The 20978-nt window shown below is 34.1% G+C and overlaps 2 protein-coding genes across 3 annotated transcripts in view; both read right to left on the bottom strand.

The window, feature by feature from the left end:
• Positions 1 to 1902: 1902 nt before the first annotated feature.
• Positions 1903 to 20978, bottom strand: part of LOC140441451 (synaptic vesicle 2-related protein) — a 61252-nt gene continuing 42176 nt past the window's right edge. For both annotated transcript variants that reach the window (XM_072532186.1, XM_072532187.1), the window contains 3 exons: positions 20181 to 20292; positions 10271 to 10445; positions 1903 to 10200 (listed from right to left, as the gene is read on the bottom strand). In XM_072532186.1, coding sequence (XP_072388287.1) covers positions 10042 to 10200; positions 10271 to 10445; positions 20181 to 20292 — 446 coding nt within the window. In that variant the 3' untranslated portion in view covers positions 1903 to 10041. The remainder of the gene's footprint in view (positions 10201 to 10270; positions 10446 to 20180; positions 20293 to 20978) is intronic.
• Positions 4334 to 4804, bottom strand: LOC140442354 (uncharacterized). The gene has a single exon (XM_072533429.1). It carries the CDS (start codon positions 4802 to 4804, stop codon positions 4334 to 4336), a length of 471 nt encoding a protein of 156 aa, XP_072389530.1.

Below are 20978 nucleotides of genomic sequence, written 5' to 3'. Positions count from 1 at the left end.
CAGAATGATCAATTGCAGTGATTGCTAGTTATCTATGTATGAACAATGTTTCAGAACCATCCGATCTCCTTCTATATCTCTAATATTTCAGTAGGAGCTATTGGTCTTTCTTCATACGATTACTATAGTTGGTATTGGCATATTATTAAGTCAAGCGTGCCGAGTGAAGTCCCTCGCAACTGATATTTTGACTCTACAGCATCTTCCATAGATTATGATACCGTCAGGTATGTCGATAATACACCCCGCCTAAGCGACCAGTAGGAAGAATATAATAGAATACTGACCGGAGTTTGCCATTGTACAGGAGAGTATAGTCCCTTCACTTTACATAGCAGAACGAAATCTAGTCCCATTTGAGCTCTAGATGAACGAGCGTGGTACTATGTTTGAGTCAAGACAGACACTTTGTTCTTACGTATAGATTTTTCAGCTCAAGTTTGTGCTCAAAAGATCATGGTGACAGGGTTCCTTGGATGATAATCACTATAGTCTCAGAAGACTACGATAAAAGCCATGGAAGCACCAAAAATTGACCCTAATTAGTTTTGAGCTTCAAAACTATCGTTGCAGGTCAATTTAATATAGATTTCAGCACATTCGGGGGTGGAGAAGATTGAATATGCTAATACCCTTTATAGATGGTGTTTTTCCACTCTGAGGCCCGAGACATTCATTAGAGTGCCATTGATGCTACAACGTCCTCACGTGGACTAGTTTTGGCCTTTCAGAGGTGATATGTCCTGATATCGTCGCTTATCCAGCTGAATAATGGCAAGGTGATCCCGTTAACACTATTTGTACACCTCTATGTATAGAGATGGCCGCCTAAATTACTCTGCTAGACAGTGGTTGAGAGCTAACAGCAGCTGCGCTCTAGATGGACGAGCGTAATTCTAGGTTTGAGCAAAGGCATACACCAGAGTTTTATATATGTTTTTCAGTCCTCATATCTTAGTTGGTGCTCAAAAGATCATAGAGATAGTCGGTTGAGTTTACCGAAAGTACAAGCTGATTATAGCCGCAAATGTCAAACATGGAACAAAAAATTTCGGTATAGCAGTGTTGGCATGTTTTTATAATGTAGATGCTGTATGCTTTCTTTGTAGATTAATTGCAGTTAATTAGTTTACAATTAATCTCGAAAGAGACAAATATTTACTCGTTATCGCTTCATATAAATTAAAAATTGCAGAATTCATAAAATAGTATAATCAAAGTGTATTTTTTAAAAGCTTTATCTCTTTATATTTGAAGCATACAACATATGCATTATAAAAACATGCCAACACTACCAATCCGAAATATTTTTGACATTTGCGGCTATATTCCGCTTGTACTTTCGGTAAACTCAACCAGATAGTCTTATTTGGCATGATAATTTGCTATTTGCTCAGTCAGACCACGTTAAAATCCCTGGAAGCACCAATAATTGACCCTAATAATTAGTTCTGATCTTTAAGAGGATCCTGTAGTTCCATTTAATGTAGGTGTCAGCACATTCGGGTGTAGAGAAAATTGAATAGGCTGATACCCTTGCTAGATAGTGTTTGTTCACTGTGCCTCCGAAGCCTGAGACACTCGGTGGAGTGCCGGGCTTCGGATCACTCTTCCATACTGGTATATGATAAGGAGGACAGAACGTCTTCATATATTCTAGCTCTGGCCTTTCAGAGGTGATGTTTTAATATCGTTATCTACCTGAATAAATTCAAGGCGACCCCGCTGAGGAAGTTTGTGTTTTTAATTATTAGATTCTAGAATGACAGGGGCTCAGTCCTCCGATGCGCCGTAGACTACTTCTAGTTCGGACGTTAAGGAATGATAATAGACCGGTATATGTGGTCTAAGTATCATCGCGAGTACCGGGTTTATGGATGAATTAAAAACATTTATTATATATTATTATTTATTTTCATACAAAGTCAAAAAAGAGTAAAAAAGCCTTTCTATATATAATAAAAACAATCGTCATCTAAAAATATTATAAAAAATTTTGTGTTCTTTTTTTGTTACGTTAGTATCAAATCTTTATTTTTTATACAAATATAATAAATAATACCATCACCGATTAATCACAAGTGGAACACCAATATGTCAGACTAAGTCTTACAAAATGGTATTGTATTTTCAAAAATACACTCTCATATTGCACTAAAACGTATCTAGTCCAGGTAGAAAGTAATTGTGAATAGAAAAAGGGGTATAATGTCCAGAAATAGGATATGCTCCTTCCGAAACCCTTGGATTTAACAGCATGAGATGTTACTCCTAATGGCATCGCTTTTAATTGAGGTTAAAATGGATTAAAAACACAATAATTACCTCAGACACCTAATATATCGATAAAAAAAACGATAGAACGGTCTTAGTTTAGCCTTTTCAATTCAAATCAGACATGCACAACATATCACATGCCATATGACGGATGCTTTAAGTTTTAACCACCAACAAAAGTCACGAATAGTTTGTGGGAATGGAATGTAAAGACGCAATATGTAGAATATAAGACGCAATATGCAGAAAACTGTAAAAAACAAGTATCATAAGATAGATACATCGCTATGCGACCTGTGAGAAATAGAAAACGCCAAAGAAAAAGCTTAATTGTATTGATTGTGTAATGGTGGTTGCATTGGTAAGAGGTGATTGGTGATTGATCTATATTCTTTAACTATAGAACAAAAAAGTGGAAACCTAAGACAGATGTCATCACGTATACGTCTACATTATTATCTACGAACTGAAGATACTTGTATACGCATAAGATATTATACCGTAATGAGGTTTGCTTTGGGTGACATTTTTCTAGATTTTGTTCCAGTCTATTTTTGATCAAAAATATAACGAACTCTAGGTCAATATTTTCCATGATTAAATTCAAGGAAAAAACCCAGCTACACGGCAATCATATTCCAGAAAACGTACTATACGTCCCATAGCTTCTAGATACCGAAAGTGCCTGTCGTGGCGGGGGAAATGGATGTTCATTAGCCAATTTTTTTTTATCAGACAGTTATCTTGATATTATACGATAAGCAACACTGAGAGTCCGCTAAAAAATCGGCTCGGACGACTTCCAGCAGTCTTACATGAATTAATGGTGTAATGCTGGTTGCATATCTATATGTGTACAGAATAGATAAACCAAAGCGGTGTTACTATCAAGATGAAGACATATTCAATAAAAATCTCTCTGAACTAGATACATTTCTATAGAAAATTTAGGCCGACAATAAATTATATATATAAATAATTATTAATAAATTACAAATATTACAATCATTAAATAAATTAAGTACCTTTGGTTTAAGCATTAATATCGCATAAGTAACAGTTCAACAATTACACGAGAATCGTGTTGAAGGGTACAATATATGTACACAGCTAGTCGGCAGATTTTTTGCACAAACATCGTTCATATTTATACGAATAAGATCAAAATAGTTACGTCAAACGTATGTCAATGTTACAATTACGAAATGCCAACCAATGAAATGTGCATTTAGAGGTTAGAAAATATTTTGGTTACAAAAACATACTTATCTGACGACAGAAACTTAAATATAAATTGAAATAAACAGAAATATAAATTGAATGTACTAAAATTGATTAAAATGAATCTAATACGAAAAAACCTAACACACTGATAGAGGAGAAGGTACAAATATGGGCTACCATTTTGTTTATTGCTGATATCTTGACTATTTTTTGATCGAAAAAGTTCAAATTACATAATTGGCATGTAGAATTGTTTTGCTCTTTTGCGCTGGTCCGTTTTTCTGCCTAGTAAGATATTTTTTTCTGTAATGTCATAAAAACACTCACGGTGTCATTTAAGTAAGAAACGGAAAGGTGATATAAATATGGGCTACTATAAAAAATATTTTTATTTTATAATTTTTTATGTACAATATTCACACACATATTCGTCTCTTTCTGTACCAGAACAATCTATATGTGCCCACAAGTTGCACATAAGGCACTGAATCCATTTTTCACCTCGATAATCTTCACAAAATTTTCCGTCACAGAAAATACATTTTACATCCTTATTTTCCTGATCCGTTATGCCGCTATAAAAATATAATTAATATTATATTTTTATGCCGCCTCTCTGACTTGTTTTTAATTTTTTTCTTAGTCACCTCCCTTGTGGGCTCAGCCGTAATGTGTCGTTTTACTGCTTGTACATTTAATTTCTTTTTGCTGTTTTGCTAGTCTAATTCTTCCTTGTAAGGTGAAGAAGTTATTACCGTTGATTTCGATGATTTTCTACCACGATTTGTAGATTTTTTCCTGATCAACGACACTGGCGATATTTCAAATGGACTTACAAACTTCTGCAAACAGTCTTATTCAATGGATAAATTCCAGTGGCGCGGAATCCATTTACAGCAATATCTCCAGTTTGGCTTTCAAGGTATGCTTTGCCAAAAAGTTCTCCAATATCGTACTGAGAGAGGGAGAGGTTATTATGACGTAACCATTGCCTGATTTCTTCGCTATAGTATGCCTTGAGCGTTCCCATGAAAGTTTTGTCTAGCGGTCGCAGTTTGTGTGTTGAATGTGGAGGTAATGAAATTATAACTATGTTATTCTCCCTTGCCAGATTGATCACATCTAAATTGCGAGTATGGCTATAGTGCCTATCCAATATAAGAAGTACAGAAAACTCTTTAGTTGGTTTAACGGTATCTATGAAGTGTTTAAACCACTGTGTAAATAAATTAGACTGCACCCAACCACTAGGATGAACGGCTAATATCGATCCAGGAGTACCTTTCATTAGTTGCACATTCATATTCTTTCTTGGGAAGATTAACATGGGTGGGATAAAATTCCCTCCAGCACTCATACATGCAATTAAAGTGATCAATGATCCTCTCTCAGCCGAAGTCAGAGATGCGATTTGTCTCTTTCTTTTGCTCCCCACTATTACTGCAATTTTATTTTGCACAATGGTTAGGCCTGTTTCATCTACGTTGTAAACCTGATTACTGAAAAAATTGTATTTATCATATGCTTTTTCCAGATGATCAAAAAATATTTGAAAATCCTCTTTGTTAAAGCTAGCTGCCCGTCCAAAAGACGTTCCAGTTGGTCTCCTTAAAGCCAATGTATTTTTATGACGCGCCAAGAACAAATCTAGCCAACCTCTACCAGCTTTTTTAACTGCATAAAGGGATAAAGTTTCTTAAGTACTGCTTCATCTGGACTCAGTTCAGTCATTTTTGCTAACTGTTGTACTGTCGATCTCGGGACATTATAAGTTTTAGCTGCTTTTAATGTACCCATCATTTTATCTCTCACAGCTTGAATAGCAGATATCATGCTATCTGGATCCCAGAACTTTCGTTGTTTTGGACATACAATACTTTTTCTAGGCATTCTGAAAAGAAAAAACCCTGTAGACTAAACTGATACAAATATGGGCTAGCTCATATTTGTAGCACCACGCTAGCCCATATTGCAACATAACCAAACATATATTCAAATATTAATAATTAAAATGCAACACAAATTAAAAGAAAAAGTCGAAAATATTATGAAAATATCAGCCTTTCGCTTACGATGTGTGATAAAATATTAAATTTATTCTTAGTTTTCACCGAAAAAAAATTGAAATAAAAACATACCTGAAAAATTTCTGAACAGCGTCAACACTAACATGTGATTGTTTCAACGGTCACTGGACCTAGGTCACTGTAAGCTTTATTAGTTATTATTTTAGACTAAAGAGTGTCTAGTCAAGATATTGACATATAGATGGTGGTGTGTATTTCATATTAATTGCGATAGTCCATATTAGTAGGATAGCCCATATTTGTACCTTCTCCTCTATTACCAATTATAACTAAGAAACTAAAACTTTCCAGCAGGTGAATCAATCACAATCTTTCGCATATCGCTGTCTTTATTTGATATTTTCGATTTTATTGGAATAAACGGCGTAATTTCATGATTTTAGGTGCAAATTTTTTTAGGTGAATAATGTCTTAATTGAGCAAAAATCCAACAAAGAGACTGTTTCAAATGTTCGTATAATCGTTGAACGATTTTTTTTAAGTTGAGGCAGTAGTGTTAAGTCTTTTTATTTTATTCACTTTCAAATAATAGTCATATATTCACATATATCGATTTATTTATGATAGTACTGAAAAAATTATGGATATATGTCACATATTGTAGTGAATATAGGCCAAATGATTGGAAATAAATCAAAAATGAGACATAAATGTCGATATTAAAACAGAAAAATAAAGAATATAAAAAAGTAACATGGAAGACAAAAGTAATACTTATAGAAGAATAAAATTAGTATTTTAAGGCAAGCATGTTCAACAAAATATTATAAAAGTTTAATTATTTATATATTTATATTACTTCACACAGCTAAATTGTGAATACCTACTACACATTTTCATCTTGTATACCAATTAGAAGGCTAGACAAATGTGTTCATCTCGATTTCTAGTTACTAAAATTTTTCATCGATGTCTATAAAAATAAAATTAATTTTTTTCGGGTTCTGTATTTTTCTGTGGTATCTTATCTTCCGGCATTCTGCCAAGGTTTAAAATCAAAGAGTTTTGTCACTGTTTTTATTATTTAATAAAAGATGTTATTCTTTCCTATCTAATAAAATTTTTTTAACTTGTCATTGAATGTTTTTTGTACAATACATTTATTTATTTAGTCATGAAAATTTAGCTTAAATTTGACCTATTATCCATTGTTTTTTATTATTCTGCATCTACAAATAAAATTCTCCAAAATTCACGCAATATTCAAAATTTGGCCCCAAAAAACTGTTACAATGTTGACAGCTTGAAAAATAATAATGGTGACAGCTGACATGTCTAGGTATTAAAAAATGTAGTGCTAAAATAACGAACAAACCATCTTCATTGCTAAGCAAAACCACAGAATAATAAACAATCATAATGCCCAATCTGCTTGAAAAAATAAGTACGCGCATCTCGTTTGCGCAGACGGAATCAGCCATGTTTTAGTCAGAACCAGTGCTGTTCAGTGACATTTTATCTTGTGTGCATTGAAAAATTAACCAGGTTTAATTTATTTACGGCAACTATAGACATAATATGCACTATTTTATTCGTATTTTTAGTTGAAGAATAGATTAAATTATTTAAAATGTACTAAATTATTAATCTCTAAAAATTTAAATTACAGTTCTGTCGTAGCTTGTCACAAATTTCTCAATTCGAGTCTATGTTTCCGTTTAAAATATGGCGATCGCGTGCTGACAAACTTCAAAGACGGCATCTGAGAGTGGACATTCTGATTGTTATTTATTCTGTGGCAAAACTATGAAAATGATAAACCTCTGGCAACTGAGTGTGACATTTGACAGTTTCAGGTGTGATAAAACTTAGTGCCACCATAATAAACAAAGCGTTTTCATTGTTGAACAAACCTTTCAAAAAATTGATAAACCTCTGGCAATTGACAGCGTGACATCTGATAGTTTCAGGCATTATAAAATTGAATGCCTTCATAATGAACAAAGTGTTTTCATTATTAAACAAAACTTTGAATTTGATAAACCTCTGCAAACTGACAGCGTAACGTCTGACATCTTGATGCCATCATAATGAACAAAGCGTTTTCATTGTTGAACGACATTTTGAAAATGATATAAACCGCAGGTAGCTAAATTTCGCAATTGGTGAATTAATAATCAATTTCGAAGAGATAAATAAACAAATTTAGGGAGATTAGATCAGTTAGTGATCTCAGATGCTCTCATTTGTTCTTAATATGTTGTTGAATACAAAGCATCATGGTGGTGATGCTGTGAGTCCAGAAATATTAATTTAAAATTTTACACTTTACACGAAAATCGTAAATTGAAAAACGTAAAAAGCGTAAATCGAAAATCACAAAAATCTTAAATCGAAAATCACAAGAATCGTAAATTGAAAACAACAAAATCAAAAAGTTTAAAAAAATCGTAAATCGATTGTAAATCAAACATCACAAAATTTCTAAATGGAAAATCACAAGAATCGTAAATCGAAATTTACGAAAAATTGTAGGAGCCCTAACAAATATAAAATGGGAAAAATGAAAATATATAACAAATTCAGACGTTAAACTATTAATTAAGATATGATCATAATGCTAAATAAGCAATTTTTTTAGTGATATATAATTACAAAACGTAATTAATATTGTTGTATACAACCCACATAACCTATTAATGTCATAAGGATCATCAAAATATGTAAAAGTGAGTGAAAACTAAATAATGGGACAGTATGAAGTAACTGCTAAAAACCACACAAGATAAGACAATTAGGATGCGAAAACAGTGCAGCCGAACACTCCAACATATGTCAAAAAATATTCTACAATGATTGTCTTATGAAATTGAGTGAATCGCTGTATTATTTTAATAAAATTGTGATTAAAAATTATTGCACGCAATAAAAAAATCCCAAAAAAGTGGCAGATGAAATTAATATTCCTAAAACTACCGTTTCGAATATAATTAAGCATCATGAGGAAACGTGAAGTATCTTAGATAAAAAAGGTAAAAGTCCAGATCGTGCGAAACCAGTTTCTGATAGGAACATGAGATTAGTAAACAACATCGTAAATCGAAAAATTCAGTTGAACTAAAAATTGGTATTAACTGATTACAAGCACAGAGAAAATAGTTTAGAATCAATAAAGTCAGTGAATTTTCTACTGGTAGATACACCGCCAACCACTTGAGCTACTAGAGAAGATGAAATGATTATCAATCTCCTTTTTAAATAGTGGTACCTACTGAAATATATTTACTTGAATATGCTTGCCCTAAAGATTTATTTACTATAGCAAGTGTAGAACAAGATATTTGCTGAATATTATTTAAAAGTATGCTCTTCATTTCAACTTATACGGTAAAAATCAAACTAGCAGGTTTTTCATAAAATACAGTCTCTAAAAAGCGAAGAAAACTTTCAGGAGCGATTTAGTAACTCCGCCATATGGTATGTAACTCTGTATGGTAACTCTTTAAATCCCCATCAATTCGAGCCGGCTACAACTCTGAGTCTTGACTTGCTAACGGTTTGCAACGTAGATCCCCCTCATAGTTTTAGTAAGATCTTAATTGAGTTCAGTAATATTGGAGCTTTGTATTTAAGCGAAATAAGGAATATATAAACATTGCAATATCACAAGCTGTGTGTAAGAATGGTTGACAAAGAACTCCTTGAAAGAGTTAGCAAAATTTTCCAGCAGTAGAAAGAGAAATGAGAAGAATTTTGGGATTATATTATCACTGGCGACAAAATGAGGATACACTAAACCACACTCAAGCCAAACCAGTAATCTAGTCAGTGGTGTGCGTCGTTCATATTCATCGAAATTGGTTTCTTGTGGCATTTCTATGTCACCGTTTATATTTAATTGAAATCCAAATGTTAAATATAAATTATATTCAATTAAAATTATGTGAGCCCTTTATTTTAAGTTCTCGTTATCTTCACCATGACTTTCCTAAGCGTGAGACGCGGGCGTAATCAGAACCAGCGCAGCTTAGGTTAATCTGGTTTACAGATGGATCCGGAATTAACGAATGGGCGGGCTCTGATTTAGCCATCTAGTTCAATTAGACGCTATTCGAGGAAAAATAACAATCTAATTTGGAAAAATGACGGCGTATGTGTTTTAAGGTAAATAACGGCTGTGTTGTAAGAGTGTACGCCTATCAGGGTCAACAATAAATTCAGTCGTACCCCCAGAATACAATAAAGGCATTATGTCAAAGGAAATGGAAGAAAGCCAACAACGCTTTTCGCTACATCGACCGAAACCCCAAATTTGGACAGGACACCGTTGAACTAGTTCTCTACAAGCGAGACCTACTACCTAAAACCTTTTTTTCTCATTTTAAGCCATACCTGAGTGGAATTCGTTTTCATTTGTGCCATTATTTTATGAAGAATCCTGGTAATTTATACCAACAAAAAACTTTTTGATAGATAATCTTTTGTACACTTGCTATTTAGTCTTTTTTTAATATCACTGATTATTTGACACGGAACTCGCTTGTTGTTGCACGTTTTCCGTCAATTCCTTGCCTCTAGTTTCGATCGGTAGTAAAAGACAAGCTATAGCTGCCAATATGGCTGCCGTGGAGTATATCGTTGTTGAAAATGAAATTGATGATTTTAACAACACCTGAATATAACACAAAAGGTTTTATATAGTTAATAATTAATAAAGTGAATATTACCAACAATTTCCTTACCTGAGCTACGTACGGTGTAACCATAGCTCCTAATCTAGCCATTGCGCTGCAAGATCCCACACCAACGGCACGTAAAGACGTGGGGTAAACTTCTGGTGTATAGACATATGCCGCTTGAAAAACGCCAGCTATGATGCCTCTTGCGAAAAATAACATTGTCGTGAGAAAAGCTCGCCTAAAATGAATATATTTCATTGAAACAGCTAAGACTGTACGTTTTGTGAATTATAATGTGAATTAACCTACTTTTGACAGTAGGCCAAAGTGAACATTCTATGTGACTGTGTAAATAACAGAAAAATATAATTAGGAGCAGTATTATATATCATGGCTATACACCCCAGGGTGGGGTTAAACCGCGAATGCTTTTTAGATCCTATTTCTTAGTGGATCAGTCTCTTTTGTTTATCTTATCTTCTTGACAATATCTCTCCATTTTTTCCTGTCTCTAGTTCTTCCTCTCCATTCTCTGACTCCTGCCCTTTGGAGGTCTTCTTCAACTTCTTGCAGCCACTTTGATCTCGGTCTTCCCTTTCTCTTTCTTCCTCCTGGATTCCATTCTATCATTGCGTATGTCACTGCCTCATCGCGTGCTCACCAAATGAGACCTAATCATCAAACTCTGCATTGCTTTATTTTAGTTACGATGTCTTCCTAAATCTCTGCATTTGTTCTGCTTCTATATTCATTTTGATCTGTTCTGATTGGTCCTAGTATGGTTCTCATAATCTTTCTTTCTGCAATTCTTAAGTCTTCTTCATCTTTTTTAAACATCGTCATTGTTTCTCCTGCATATAATATTATTGGCCTAATTGTGGTGTTATAAATGCTCATCTTAGTTTTCTTAGTCAGTGTTTTGCTTTTAAGTAATCTTTTGTTTGCAAAATAAGCTTTATTCGCTGCTAATATTTTTTCTTTTATTTCGGATTTCCTTTCTCCGGATTTGCTTATTGTAACTCCTAGGTATTTGAAGTATTCTACTTCTTCAAACTCAGAACTTCCTATTTTGATTATTTTTAAAATTGGTTTTCCCCTAATCTTAATATTTTTGTCTTTTCTTGATTTAATCTTAGCCCCATTACCTCCCCTTTCTCTCTTATTTCTTTTAGCATTTCTTTTATTATTTTTCTGTTCTTTGCAATAATAGCAATATCGTCTGCATATGCAATTATTTGACCACCTTTTGTTCTGAGATTTCCTTTATTTATATTTCGTAGTACATATTCTAATGCTAGATTAAATAGCGTTGTTGATAAGGCATCTCCTTGTTTCATCCCTTTATTTATACTGAATTCCTCTGTCTCTCCTCTTTGTGTCTTTATGCTTATTTTTGTAGTTCTCATTGTCATTTCTATTAATTTTCTGAGTTTATGTGGAATTTTTAATTTTTTAAGTGTTATCATTAATCCGTTCCTTTTAATTGAATCAAATGCCTGTTTGAAGTCTATGAATAACATTTCCAATTCTAATTTATACTCGTTTGCTTTTTCCATTATTTGTTTTATTGTGTGTATTGCATCTAGTGTAGATCTTCCTTCTGTAAATCCACATTGGTACTGTCCTACTGTCTTCTTTGAGATCTTTGATAACCTCTTTTTTATTATTGATGTCAGTATTTTATATGTTTTGGTAACGTTATTTCTCTATAATTTTCACAGATTTGTTGGTCTCCCTTTTTATGTACTGTTATGATCTGCCCTACCTCCCAATCCCCTGGCATTTTCTCTTCTTTCCATATATTTTTCAATAGTGCCAGTATTTTTCCTCTTAGTTCCCTTCCTCCGTGTTTTATTAGTTCCATATTAATTCCATCTTTACCAGGGGCTTTTCCATTTTTGCTTCTCTGTATTACATCCTCCAATTCCTCTAATGTTGGTTCTTTTGAAATTTCGATGTCTACTTCATCTGCTTGTTCTTCGTGCACCGTTTCCTCCTCGTTATGCATTTCTTCTTCTGTTGTTTCCTCCGTCAAGAGCTCTCTGTAGTAATCTCTCCATACTTGCTTGTATTCTTGGTCCTCTATTATCACTGTTCCCTCTCTATTTTTTATTCCGTTTGTTTTGCCCTTGTATTTTTTGTTTTGTTCTTTAATCTTTTTGTAAAAACTTTTCGTATTTATGTTTGTTCTTTCCTGCTCTATTTCCTGCATTTTTTTGTATACCCATCTTCTTTTAATTTGCCTTATCACTTTCTTAGCATTCCTTCTTAGTTTTTCATATTCTTCTCTGTCTTCCTCTTTATATGTTCTTAGCCATTTATTTCTGGCTTGCACTTTTTTTCCTGTTATTTCTCTACATTCTTGGTTATACCATCCGTTTTTTGTTTTAGCCTGACTTTTACCTATCTGCATATTTGCACCTTCTTCTATTGATTTTTTGATCGTCTCCCATTCTGTGTTTATATCTTCTGCTTTATATTTCTCTTTTATTTGAACTGTTACTACCTCTTCATATTTTTTTCTTACTTCTTTATTACTCATTTTATTGACATTCCACTTTTTATGTTGGTTTTTTTGTTTTGTTTCAATTTTAACTTTTTGTCTTATAGTGGCTGTGACCATGTAGTGGTCTGAATCTGCACACGCACCTCTGAACGTTCTTACATCTTTTATTGACGATTGTTTTCGTTTATTAATCATTATGTGATCAATTTGACTATATGTTTTCTGATCTGGTGACCTCCATGTTACCTTATGTATTTTAGGGTGTTCAAATTTTGTTGATCTTATTAACAAATTTGTTCTTGTTGCTAGGTTACATAGTCTTTGCCCATTGTCATTCGTGTTTTCGTGTATTGTATGCTTTCCTGCAATTTGTTGTAACAAGTCCTCTTTTCCAATCTTGGCATTGAGGTCTCCTAGTACAAATATGACATCTTCTTTGGGTATTTTTTCTATCTCCCTATCATAAAAGATTTCCTTCTCGTCTGCATTGCTTGTTTCTGTGGGGGCGTATAAATTCAAGACTGATATATTAAATGGTTTGTTGTTGACTCTAACATAGGCCATCCTTTCGCATATGGGCTTGAAATTTATAATTTTCTCTCTTAGGTGCCTTAGTATCATGAATCCTTTACGCCTTTTTGCCCTTGCTTCTTTCCTCCTGAATACAACATTGTAAAGTCTTGTTTATCAATCTGTCCCTGTCCCTCCCAGCGTAATTCTTGCAGTGCTGCAATATCTATTTTATACTTTTTGAGTTCTTTTCCTATTTCTAACATTTTTCCTGGAGCTAGCATAGTTCTTATGTTCCATGTGCTTATTTTCAACTCTTTATTTTTTTTGTTCTGTTGTCTTCGTCTTTTATTTTTATTTTCTTGTCTATCTTTCTTTATTTCACTTTTGTTGTACCCGAGTTTATCTGCAATCATTTCCTGTTTCTTTGCCTCGTCCGTCAACGAATAAGGGAGCAGTATTAAGTACTTTAAAATTAACCATATTATGGCTACGTTGGGTTGTAACTGTAATACCTATTTGATTTTATCTAAATTGTACAATTTAAAATTTAAATAACGTATTTAGAACAAATTTAGATATTTAGAATTGTAGAATAGATTTAAGTTAACATTGCGATATATAATAAAATATCTTCCTGGCATATTATTGTAATTCAATGCCTGGTCTAATACCATTTGAGACCAAACCGAGATCCACTTCTACAGGGTGTTTAAAAAAAAGTAACACCGTCCCTAGGATACGTAAAAAACTGAAAAATAATTGGGGTTTGCTTAGTAAAACATTTTTGTAACGCCATCTGTTTTCAAGATAAAGGGAATTGGAAGAAAAAAACATGTAATACATTTTTTACGATTTTGTCCAAATACGCATTTTTGCCGAAACAACTGGCAACATTGTATTGTTGCCAGTCATTTCGGCAACATTGTAAAATTTTATACGAATATGTTTTGGAAGCAGATACATCCCATGAATTTGTTTTTATATCTGACTCTCATAGAGGGGGCTACTTACAAGGTTCTTACCAAGTATTATTCAACATAATTTTCTTAAGGGTAGAATTATTAATCAAAATTCAATTAAAGTCAATTAAAGTGACGTTTAATTCTGTCTTGCAATTCTTAAAGTGAATTTACCTCTGTAGCAAATACTTTTTTCTTGACATACGACCAAACTGTGTAGTCCAAATGATTAAAATCACATGAACGAGGAGTTGGGGGAATTGTTTAAAAATAAAGGTACATATCGCCATTTAAATTTCCAGTTAGAATATGATAAGCTATTAATTTGTTGCCTAAAGTTGCTGCCCAACCATTAACTTTGAATGAGTGTTGGTAATGTGATACCCTTTTGACTCGTATATTCTCATCACACCAGTAGTGTGCATTATGGGAGTTAAACATACCTTGTCGCGTAAAGATGGCCTCGTCCATAAAAATAATACATTTTAATAAATTTGGATTGAGGGCTGAGCTTTCTTGCAATGTTTCACAAAAATCCATTCTAACCGGTAGATCGTCTGGCAAGAGCTCTTGGACTAGTCTAAGAATAACAAGGATGTAGCTGTTGCTCTTTAAGTATCCGCCAAGTACTTGAAGAAGATGCAATTGTTTGTCTTGCCATATTCCTTATGCTAACTGTTGGATCTTGATAAGTCAATTTAAAATAATATTTGCTTTATTAATTGTTCTAGGTCTAGCAGAATTTATTTTATTTGGTCTCATATTCCCAGTTTCTTGACAACGCCGTTCAAAGGCTCTAAATGTTTCTTTTACTTGGCAAGTTTTTTTCTAGGAAACTTTTCTGCATAACGCGTAAAAGCTGCACTAGAGTTTCCTAAACATTCGCCTAAGGTTAATAACATGTCGGTGTATTCAACATTTTAGTACATTTTCATTAACAATATCTAATTTTACAAATAACAAGTTTTCAAAAATCTAATTATTGTTGACTTGTCATAACAATCAATAAATGTCAGTTTCCTATGGAAAACTTAGAGAAAATCGAGATATACATAGATAGATAGCATCGGTACACAGTACATAGTACAAACGGTACACAGTATCGAGTTTTACCAAGAGTACCTTTTTCGGTAAAATTGTATAGTATTTGAGTTCACTTGGAATTTTGATTAATAATTCTACCATTAAAAAAGTTATGTTGAAAATCTAGACCGAGCCTCATGGCAACTTCAAAATGCCATAATACAGGCCTATGAATCAAGTTGTCCTCTAAAACACAAGAAAACCACTAGGGATGTTCCCTGGTGGAATAAAGAGTTAACTAAACTTAGAAAAAAGGCCAGACAATTCTTCAATAGGGCAAAATCTACAGGTAGTTGGGACTCCTACAGAAATGCCCTTACTGAGTACAACATAGAACTAAGAAAATCAAAGAGAAACTAGTGGAGAAAAATGTGCTAAGGGATAACAGAATTACCCCCTGCACAACGACTCCAAAAGGTTCTCCCAAAAGATCACACAAATGAAATCGGACTGATCAAAAAGCCGAATGGTGACTATACTGAGAGTCTAACGGAAACTATTAGAGAGCTGTTGAAGGCCCATTTTCTCGACAAATACAACAAGATGAACCACAAAGTATGCAGCTGGCAGAGGCTCCAAGGGGCCTCAACAGATCCAGCAGGCAACTAGCGGAAAAAATCTTTACACAAAATAAAATCGAATGGGCCGTTAAAAGCTTTAAACCTTTTAAATCCCCTAGTAAGGACGGAATATTTCCTGCTTTACTCCAAAAAGGCTTCATGCAAATACAGTCGCAACTACAGCGGCTTTTCATAGCAAGCCTTGTGTTAGGTCACATTCCAAAAACTTGGAGGGACGCAAAGGTGGTATTTATACCAAAGGCGGGGAAACGTCCTACGGACGAAGCGAAGTCTTATCGTCCTATATGCCTGACCTCCTTTCTCCTAAAAACAATGGAGAAACTAGTAGATTACTACATAAGAAGCGAAACATTAGCGAGGAAACCACTTCACAAACATCAGTTTGCCTACCAGACTGGCAAATCCACTATAAATGCTCTGAATTCGCTAGTCGAAAGAATTGAAAAGACAATACTGGCAAAAGAAATAGCCCTTTGCGCTTTTATTGACATAGAGGGAGCATTCGATAATACCTCATTTGAATCCATAAAAAGAGCACTAGTAAAGAGGAGCATTGAAGTCTCACTAATACAATGGATTCAGTCAATGCTAAAAACGAGAATCATCACTGCTGGTATTGGAGGAGAATCTGTGACTGTGACAGCGGTAAAGGAGTGCCCTCAAGGGGGAGTATTATCGCCTCTGCTGTGGTCTTTGGTTGTGGATGACCTTCTCACTAAGTTGCATGACTCTGGTTTTATAACCCAAGGTTACGCAGGTGACCTAGTTGTTACAATTAGGGGCAAGCATGACCAGACTATATCTAGTCTCATGCAAACTGCTCTTAACGAAATTAAAAGTTGGAGCTCGAAAGAGGGCTTAAGTGTCAACCCCAGTAAAACGACTTTGATACCTTTCACAAGGAGACGTAAATACAATTTACAGGCTTCAACTATGAATGGCATCACATTAGACTATTCCAAGGAAGTAAAATATCTGGTGGTAACCCTAGATCAAAAACTCACCTGGAATAGTCATATTGAAAAAATTTTATCCAGAGCTTTGGTGGCAAGTTGGACCTGCCGCAAGACGTTTGGAAAGACTTACAGCCGAAAATGACTCTCTGGTCATATAAAACAATAATTAGGCCCATGGTCACATACGCATCATTCGTATGGTGGCCAAAAACACAACAAACAACAGCTAACGCCAAGCTGCAAAAAGTGCAGCGGCTAGCTTGTCTGGGAATCACAGGGGCAATGTCAACATGTCCCACTGCAGCTCTAGAGGCGATGCTGAACCTTCCTCCCTTGCAGTTCTGCATAAGGAGGGAGGCAGTAACTACCGCCTTAAAACTGCGACAGACACAAATAATGAAACCTGGAGATCTAGTTGGCCACCTGAAAATCTTAGAAGAAATTCCATTGGATTCTAAGGACATGCCGACAAATGCTATGCCAGTCAAATTCGACTTTGAAACACCCTTTGAAGTGGTCATAAAAAACCACCAAATGGGTGAAGAAATTGAACCAAAAGTGGAAGAAGGTTCACTCGTATGGTATACGGATGGATCTAAGATAGATGAAAGGGCAGGAGTGGGAGTTACTGGGCCCAATTTCAGGCTATCTAAATCTCTTGGAAACGCCCTAATTATCTTTCAGGCAGAAATACATGCTATAGACATAAGTGCCCAAGAATGTCTCAACCGAGACACCCGTAGGGCAAAAGTCTTTATTTTATCAGACAGCCAAGCCGCCTTAAAGGCTCTAAAGTCATTTACATGTGAGTCAAAGTTGGTTTGGGACTGTAAACAATCTCTCAAGAAGCTGGCGGAACGCAACAATGTAACTGTGATGTGGGTGCCAGGTCACAAGGGAATTGCAGGAAATGAGGAAGCTGACAGCCTAACAAAAGAAGGAGCTAATACCCCATTCCAGGGTCCGGACCCCTTCTGTGGACTATCGAAAAGCCACATCAGAGAGGAACTCCGTACCTGGGAACTCAATCAACTAAGATCATATTGGTCTAACACACCAGGACAAAGGCAAGCAAAAAGGCTCATAAAAGTGTCGCCTACTGCAACAAACCGCCTTCTCGAAATGAGTAAAAAAGATATCAAAATGGTCACTGGCCTTCTCACTGGTCACTGCCCTCCGAGATATCATTTTAAGAAGATGGGCAAATCAGATAGTGAGAACTGTCGTTTCTGTCACAATGAAAAAGAAACGGCAGAACATATACTATGCAATTGCGTTATGCAAACTGTGCAAATACTGTTCTGCAAACGACTAAAATTCCTAGGAGAGGTCAGTCTGGCGTCCTATGACATAGGAAACAAGTCACCTAGGAAGCTAATCAACTTCATCAGAAGTATTGGCATTCTAGAGTTTAACTAGATTAAGGTATGCACAAAAGATCTCTATAGGTCGAAGTGCGGTGAGGCTGCATGGCCTTAACGACCTCACATAATCTAATCTAATCTATCAAAGAGATCTTCACTCGTTTAGCGTTAAATCTTTTAATATCTAGAATAAGTAATTGTTTAAAAATCAAGGTACATATCGCCATTTAAATTTCCAGTTAGAATATGATGAGCTATTAATTTGTTGGCTAAAGTTGCTGCCCAAACATTAACTTTGAATGAGTATTGGTAATGTGATACCCTTTTGACTCGTATATTCTCATCACACCAGTAGTGTGCATTATGGGAGTTAAACATACCTTGTCGCGTAAAGATGGCCTCGTCCATAAAAAGAATACATTTTAATAAATTTGGATTGAGGGCTGAGCTTTCTTGCAATATTTCACAAAAATCCATTCTAACCGGTAGATCGTCTGGCAAGAGCTCTTGGACTTGTCTGAGAATAATAAGGATGTAGCTGTTGCTCTTTAAGTATCCGCCAAGTACTTGAAGAAGATGTATTTGTTTGTCTTGCCATATTCCTTATGCTAACTGTTGGATCTTGATCAAGTAAATTTAAAATAATATTTGCTTTATTAATTGTTCTAGGTCTAGCAGAATTTATTTTATTTGGTCTCACATTCCCAGTTTCTTGACAACGCCGTTCAAAGGCTATAAATATTTTTTTTTACTTGGCAAGTTTTGTTCTAGGAAACTTTTCTGCATAACGCTTAAAAGCTGCACTAGATTTCCCTAACACTCGCCTAAGGTTAATAACATGTCGGTGTATTCAACATTTTAGTACAATTTGATTAACAATATCTAATTTTACAAATAACAAGGTTTCAACAATCTAATTATTGTTGACTTGTCATAACAATCAATAAATGTCAGTTTCCCATGGAAAACTTTTACCAAGAGTACCTTTTTCATGTAAAATTGTATGGTATTTGAGTTCACTTGGAATTTTGATTAATAATTCTACCATTAAAAAAGTTATGTTGAATAATACTTGATAGGAACCTTGTAACTAAAGCCCTCTATGAGAGACGGATATGAAAACAAGTTCATGGGATGTATCAGCTTCCAAAATATATTCGTAAAAAATATTCAACGCCCTTTATCTTGAAAACGGGTGGCATTACAAAAAATTTTTACTAAGCAAACCCCAATTATTTTTGAGTTTTTTAACTATCTTAGAGACGGTGTCACCTTTTTTTTGTTAACAATCTCTATAACCGTAAGTTTTAAAACATTTAAGTCCGACTTTAAATTACTAGCAATGTTTATTAGACATTTTTAACTCCCCTGAATTGGTCCAATTTATCGTAATATTTTATGCAAATAATTTAATAAAAATACTCTAAATTCATTTCTAAAATTCTTTTTAGGTGTCAGATTTTTTAGAAACGACATTAAAATCAATAGGTTTCAGGTTATGTTGATTGTTTGTTTATGATTTTCCTATGTTCCTTGTCTTGTTTCCTATCCATACAATTGAAGTCAACTATCTGATTACATTATTTCTTGTTTTTGTGCAGTTTTAAAATCGTAACCTGTATGTCATGCACATGTGATAGATGCAATAAATCATACATTTTTAAGAAACCACAGTCTTCCACCGATGTCTTTGGTTTTCCTTGCGATTATTACAAGTTGAAATTGTGTACACATCGGGAAATGAACAGGTACACATCGAATATTTTGGTATCGGTATATATAATCTGACTTTTGGTTCTTACTGTAAATATATTTTAAAAAGCAATTGTACAAGTAAATAAAAACTGTATATAAATAGTGTAAATAAAACGAACCTTGCATTATAAATTACCCTAACATATTATAGTAAGCTGAAAGATAAACTGACCATTTTTGAACATTTCTTTGTGGGAACACTATAAACATATAAACTTCAAATAAGTAAAAATAACAATATTTAAATATTACTCACGTTTCAGTACAGAGCACAAGGAAACAGCAACACACTGCATAGGCCACAAATTGTACAGCCATAGTTTTCTTCCTCCCAAACCGCTCTATAATCGCTATTGTGATGAATATCCCTGAAAATATTAGTACAGTAGTCATAATCGTTTTTATCATGTATAACCCTTTTTTCTAACCGTTGCTCAGATGGTGTTATAAGGCGATATAGAGAATAAATAAAAAATATAAAGACAGTAAAAATGTGCCGCTGTTTTTTTATATTTTATTAAAAAAAAATATGAGAAATACAAAACAACAATAAAATAAAAAAGAGAATGGGAAAAACGAGTACAATAAACTTGATATTTTCTCCTGTGTTTAAGACAAAAAACGGTGCGTGACAATTGGAAAGGACCGGCAGAAGTGACTACTTCTTATAACGCGTTATTACTATATGGGTGTTAATGAAATTTTATGTCTGCTTATTACTGAATTGTTAATATTTTTTTTAATGACACCACTGATTTCTTTAAAGTTAAATTTTTTTTATTTTTTTTTCTGTAAAAATTTTGTTTAACGATTTTAGTAATTTTCAAAATTTGTTAAATATAATATAGAATTTATTCATCATTTACATGTTCATTATTATACTAGTATTTATATTTAATTACTTCATTTCATTACAATGGAAATTAAAAAAAAACAACAACAAAATATTTCCCCCAGGCAGGGAATCGAACTCCAGTCATTCGAGTAAAAAAAAGAAAAAAGTATATAGATGCGAAGATAGCCAGGGTTGTAGTGACATCATCCAAAGGAGTAT

Source organism: Diabrotica undecimpunctata, chromosome 5 (genome assembly GCF_040954645.1).
Source record: "Diabrotica undecimpunctata isolate CICGRU chromosome 5, icDiaUnde3, whole genome shotgun sequence".
Lineage (NCBI taxonomy): Eukaryota > Metazoa > Arthropoda > Insecta > Coleoptera > Chrysomelidae > Diabrotica > Diabrotica undecimpunctata.
The sequence above is the reverse complement of the archived record's forward strand: the minus strand, read 5'-3'. Positions and strand labels throughout refer to the sequence as shown.

Coding starts and splice junctions, on each gene's coding strand:
- LOC140442354 (XM_072533429.1), bottom strand. CDS start 4,804: ATGAATGTGCAACTAATGAAAGGTACTCCTGGATCGATATTAGCCGTT.